At 37.7% G+C, this 6,452-nt stretch overlaps 1 protein-coding gene across 1 annotated transcript in view; it reads left to right on the plus strand.

Moving 5' to 3' along the window:
• LOC143744728 (uncharacterized) overlaps positions 1–5,771 on the plus strand; it is a 28,163-nt gene extending 22,392 nt beyond the window's left edge. The window contains exons 21-25 of the mRNA XM_077236360.1: positions 414–478; positions 600–792; positions 3,814–3,942; positions 4,041–4,212; positions 4,938–5,771. Of these exons, the coding sequence (XP_077092475.1) occupies positions 414–478; positions 600–792; positions 3,814–3,942; positions 4,041–4,212; positions 4,938–5,082 (704 nt within the window). The 3' untranslated portion in view covers positions 5,083–5,771. The remainder of the gene's footprint in view (positions 1–413; positions 479–599; positions 793–3,813; positions 3,943–4,040; positions 4,213–4,937) is intronic.
• Positions 5,772–6,452: the final 681 nt, after the last annotated feature.

A 6,452-nucleotide genomic window follows, 5' to 3' on the forward strand; every position in this document is an offset into this window, starting at 1 on the left:
CTACAATGATAATTAACACGTCCGTAATAATGCTTTGGAAAGAATCAAGCTTTTGGGGTTATTCATTGTCTGTTGTAGTAATTTGTTAATGCTTTTAAATTCCTTTTAATGTTCAATGGTTGAAGGGTGAATAGAATAATATAATTTCATTGTTTCCAAAATTATTAATATTGAATTCACTGAGTGAACCTTTCGCTGATTGTTTACCGTTTAACAAAAGTTACTCCCATAATTCACCCAAAGCATTATGGGGCATAGGAAAAAGGTGGATAGTGCTTTTATTATAAGCCGGTAGGAAAACTTACCTCGCCATATTACCAAAAGCAGAGGCAGGGAAATCCTTCCCACCGGCAAATCACACCCTGGATTTCATATTTTAGGAGAGACCAACATCAATGTCTTTTTTTTTCCAGGATGGAATGTTTTTAACGTGTCCATGGACTGGGGAAATCAGGAGTCTGGACAGGGACTGAGTCTGGTCAGTGTGTGGATAAATCAGATAAATGTCAGATAAATTCAAAGACATGTCATGCCATAAACTCTGCAGCTCAGATTAACTTCATCTGTGTTTAGTGTTAACTTTTCTGCATTCTCTGCAGCTGGTGAAGATCCTGTCACTGGGTTTCCAGAATAAGTTCTACAATGCCAGTGCTATAGCTCCTGATTCAGCATTAGCAGGCGGGCTGAGCGAGTATAGGATCAATGTGTCCAGCGACACGCCGCACTGGTATGTCATGGACTACCTTTCCAGAGTCCGACAGTACTACGGCATCCGGTCAGCTTATGTGGAGGGTAAGAAAATGAAATATGTTATTTTCACTTATTACACAGTTCTGTGGAACACTTATAATGTTCTGTGGAATCACATTATATATTTAATCAGACCTGACATTCAGCCTTATTGTGAGTGATATTTCTTTTATAGATGAATTCAATAAACAAGTTTTTGTTGTGAATATTGAAGTTAACAATGAATAGCTTTATATTTTAGACACAGTATTGCCAAGTACTTGGTCTATTTTTAATTTGCCAATGGAAAAAAGGCCAGAGTAGGATTAACTGCAGCGTGTCTCAAAGCAACTGATACCCCTTTTCCACCAAAAAAGAACTGGTTCGGAACTGGTGCTGGTTCAAAGTTGGTTCAGAACTGGTTCAACTTGCGAACCTTCTCAGAACCTGTTTGTTTTTCCACGGACTAGAGAGCCAGCGAAATGAGCGAACAACGTTGTTACGTCACTGTGTACGTCGCCATACTAGAAACGCTTGTTGCGCCAACTTCAAGCATAACAATTACAATGGTGGACCTCATCGTCTTCCTGCAAATTAGCTCTTTTCCAAAACGCTATAAATCCATTTCAATAGTTCAGGAAAATTACATTTTTTACCTAGACCCACACATTTTGTGAATATTCAATTAATCCTGTTAAAATGTTTTTGTTTTTTTCATTCTGAACACGTTGAACAATGATTATTAAATCAAACAACAATATTGTTTATGATAAATTCAATGTTAATTTTGTTTTTTTCCAAACGCTATAAATCCATCCATTTTTTTCAAAAATGTATGGTTTGTTTTAAAAGAAAAACAAGAGAACAAGCAAACATATAATCAGGGGCTCATACTATAAATTAATATAAATTAAATTTAGTAACACATCTAGGCTAATAGTCATTCGGTCGTTAAGTTATTTAGTAATACATTCAGAGTCATTTTTAGTAAAGTATCAAACCTGTAACAAGTAGGACCAATTTGTCCTCTACATATGCATGAAAAACATATTATTAAAAATATTCAATAATGATAACGATATTCAAAAGTAGGGATGGGCATTTCAAGCAAAAATAATATTCGAAGATCGCTGGGTATTATTCTATTATTATTCGAAAATCGGAAAACATTTGGAATGGGTCAGATATGATTTTGACCACTAATTAAGTTTTGTTTAGTAGAAAGCCTTTCATTAAAGTGAATTTCGTTTTTTATAAATTGTATCTTAATTTTAATCAATGTTTCATCAACAAATTGACTGGATTAATAAATAAGAAGCAAGACAGGACACGGAGGCGCAGGCGCGTGAACCGGAGCGCGTCTCATAAATGAAACCGAAACACAGCGATACTTGCCTCACAGACCTGAGAATTATAGAAAGCTTGAAATTTTTACTTCTAAACAAACAAAAACGAAAAGAAATTGGCAACTCTCTGCTTATGTAGGCTAATTCGTATGAAGTGTGCATTTCTCTCTAGGCGCGTTCACTACTGCGAAGATGGCGAGTCAGCATCATCAACTTTATCTTTTCAGTCGATACTGACAGAAAACACTAGTTTATTAATAAACAATTAAAATGTTTCATGCATAATCATTAATTTTGCCGGTTCTTTGTGGCAAGTTCTTTGCTGGATTGCGTAGAACGTTCACCGAATTCTGATTAGTCAATAGGATCTATCATGTTTAGGCTAAAAACAGGTTCGGTGCTTATCCCGGTTTGGAAAGGAACTGCATCTTGCAGTACATTTTAAACAAGGAAATATAGCGGTTTGGCATGAAACGTTCATGGAGCAGTGAATAGGTTCAGTACACTTTTTTTTTTTTTTCAAGGCGTTTATCGCGTTTTGGAAAAGAGCTCTTTAAATGTTTCTCCTGGCTTTGCGATCCTATATTGGGGTCAGAAGACGTTTAGAACACATCTAAACCCCGCTGCCAGCTCCCGACGTAAGCATGACGTGGTAAAAGAACGGTTCTAGTCCAGCAAAGAGTTGGTGCCGCTTTGGAACCAGTTTTCCTGGCCGAGAACCGGTTCTTTGGCTGTCGAAACACAAAGAATTGGTATGCGAGTAGGCACCGGCTCCGAACCGGCTCTCAAAATGCTTTGGTGGAAAAGGGGTATGAGAGTAGTGTTGTTTCTGAATGAATCAGTATTGTTGAACGGTTTGAGAACATAACTTTTGTTCCTGAATGAATGGTTGTTTTTGAATAAATCGGTTGAGTGAATGATTCAACGACTCCCTCATAAAGAAAATATTTTTTGTTCCTGAATGAATCTGTGTTTTTGAACAAATCGTTCGAGTGTTTTAATTAGTCTTTTATGAAGACTGCACCCGAAATCACATACTTCACTACTATATAGTAGGTGAAAAACAGTATGTGCAAAGAGTAGTATGTCTAAATTCACAGTACTCATAAAAGAGTAGGCAAAAAGTACCCGGGTGACCCAATACTTCCGGCGAGATTTTGAATTGCATATACAATGGGCACTTTACCATCCCATGAGACCACAGGAAAGAATTGTTTAATGGCAGTGAAATGATGCAATTGACACTGTTATGTTATGATCACATGATAATGACAACATGGCGAATATACATGTAGTGTGTCTGTATTACATTCCAACTACACACATTCATGTTTTAATAGAACATGCTTATTCAAAATAAGTACCTACTCAGAGAGTATATGATTTTGGATGCAACCATAGTGTTTTTAAATGAACCGCTTGAGTGAAAGATTCAATGACTCACTCATTAACACATTAATTTTTCCCCACCTTCTGGCGTAAAAAATATAAGATTTACTGAAAAATCCCCACCACTAACACCACTAATTCTCTGGAACACAGAAAAAAACATTGCTAACAGGCCACAGTGCTGTTGAACTGTATTATCTTGAAACATTGTTTAACCAATCATATTTGGGGACCGAATTAATTGTGGTATTGTATTAGATATAAGACGTGAACCTCTAATTCCACTGTGCTTATGACTGCTTAAGTTCTACTCCTTGTCTTTAGACTTTGTATTCCTTGTTTTATTTAGACCTTGATGAATGCAAGACAAATGAGGCTCCATGTTCAAAAACATCCCAGTGTGTAAACACCTATGGTGGCTACAGGTGTGTGTGCAATGGCACTGATCTAAAGAAGGGGTCACAGTCATGCATATTTGGTAAGAGCATCACCAGAGAAAAGTCTTCAGACCTTGAATCTACTCATTAGATTGTCATAAAAATGTGTGTTTTTTTCCATCCTCCTCCACCTTCTCAGACAGGAACAGTGTTAACAGCACAGACCCGTCCAGTGGTAAGACTATGGAAGATAAAAAGGCATTAATTTTGGGTCTGGTCCTGGGCATCGGTATCCCCCTCCTGCTGCTGCTGTTGTTGGCGGCCCTCGCCTGTTTCTGCTGCTGCTCACGAAAGAAAACCATCACTGGGGAGTGAGTGTCCTCATCACACATTCAATGACATTGTGGAGGATTTTTTAAAGCAATCTTAAGTCAAGTCACCTTCATTTATATACCTTTGAAACAATATAATATATATTATTTTAAAGTAGCTCTACAGTGATAATAGCAAATTAAAGTAACAGAGATTGTTTTGGCTTTACAGCAGTTCTAGAATAACGTTATTGTCCAGCCAAAGTTAGTTTTGATTGAATCACTTCCGTTGCAAAGATCATTAGTTATTATCTTAGGGGCCGGTAACACGACACCGTTCTAACAGAAAACCCTTAAGAGCTCCGGCCGCTCATTTGCACAACAACAGTGCCTGGTGGCTCGAGAACTCAAACCATGAAATAAGTTCCAAAGTGCAAGTGTTGATTTTTTTTAAACGTTATCATTTCCGCGTAAACTTCAAAAAACGTGAATCTGCGCACATGCGTATTACGTGTTTAGTCTATAGCGTGTCTATAAGTGTGTCTATATGCACGTTTGAATATATATGTGCACAGGTGTGTAGTCTTTCTTTACAAATTGACCTCAACAAATTACTTGTCTGGCCTTAAAAATTCATAATACAGAATTTTAGTACTTGCTTCTTATTATAATTAAGCATATAAACCAACCAGTCTGTGTCCTTGCAGTGCATCCACTGTGAATGCTGGATCTGAACTTTCTCTCTTTCTTTCTCTCTCTCTCTCTCTCTCTCTCTCGCCATCAAGTATTCCTCACCTGCTGCCCGAGTACATTCAGGAGCAGTTCAACCCTCCGTTCAACTTTGAAGATCCCTCCCTGCAATATAACACCCATTGCAGCCCACGTATCCTTGACAACCTCACACCACGACAGAAGCGTCGGTATCGATAACACAGGCCCAGTGCGCTTGTGTTGTCTGGTTCATCCAGCATTAATGCAGATGCAGTACATTTGTGTTTAAAGGTAATCCCAATACAGTAATATTTTTACTAAAAAGAGACTGGTGACTTTTAAAGTCCCATGTGAGAGTGAAAGAGTGCCAAACATATGCAGAAGAAGAAGAAAAAAAATATGCAATGATCTCACTAAAATTATCAACTGACGCACATTAGTTGCACTTCTGTGGCACTGACCTTAAAAAGAAGCTATGGTTTAAAAATAGTCAAATAAGAGGAGAAACATCTGAACACCAGTGGCAGGTATTGCTGGAAATAAGGATACATTTGGAGAAAATAAGCCCGTTTTAGGACCATTCAAAATTTTAAAAAGGTCTGGGTGCATTATAGTAATATGAATTGTGGTAAAATGTGTTTAAATGCCATTAAATAATGTTAAATGTGTCTAATATTTGTTTTTCCCTCTTTGTTTTGGGGATGAATTATTACATTTTTATGTGATTCTTTTACAGAATGTGAAATAATGGTCAATAATATATTGCACATTAGTCAAAGATCTTATATGTATTTCTGGTCAAACATATGGCATCATTAAACCACTCAAATGTTGTCAAATACTTTGTATCGGTTATGATATTTGTACACCCAAAGGTACTTTTCCTTAAATAAAATGAACAAAAATCACCTTTTTTAACAGAGTTATGGACGTAAACTGATTATAAGCTGGTTTAAGGAAACATGATTTTTACAACAGTGGGCTCTAAAAGCATGAGACCACTTGTGAATATACTTCAATTTTTCATTCATTGCAACTTTTTAACATGGTCTCAGAATTTTTGTCCCCACTGTAAATGAGCATGTGTTAGCCTACTGAATAAGTGATTATGTATTAGTGTTGTGAAAGTGTAGTGTGTACATTTCACCCCTGGGTGGCAGCAGTATGTTTCTGTCCTTTTAGGGCAGACAGTCAATCACAACAGGCACCAGGCAGACACCTGCACTTGTGCACTGTGTTGTGTTGTGTGTGTGTGTGTGTGTGTGTGTGTGTGTGTGTGTGTGTGTGTGTGTGTGTGTGTGTGTGTGTGTGTTGTGAGTGTGTGCATTGTGTGTGTTGTGTATGTGTGTTGTGTGTGTGTGTGTGTGTGTGTGTGTGTGTGTGTGTGTGTGTGTGTGTGTGTGTGTGTGTGTGTGTGTGCATTGTGAGTGTGTGCATTGTGAGTGTGTGCATTGTGTGTGTTGTGTATGTGTGTTGTGAGTGTGTGCGTGTGTGTGTGTGTTGTGTGTGTGTGTGTGTGTGTGTGTGTGTGTGCATTGTGAGTGTGTGCATTGTGTGTGTTGTGTATGTGTGTTGTGAGTGTGTGTGTG

Source organism: Siphateles boraxobius, unplaced genomic scaffold (genome assembly GCF_051911475.1).
Source record: "Siphateles boraxobius isolate OS27281-9 unplaced genomic scaffold, OSU_SipBor_1 20, whole genome shotgun sequence".
Taxonomy (NCBI): Eukaryota; Metazoa; Chordata; class Actinopteri; order Cypriniformes; family Leuciscidae; genus Siphateles; species Siphateles boraxobius.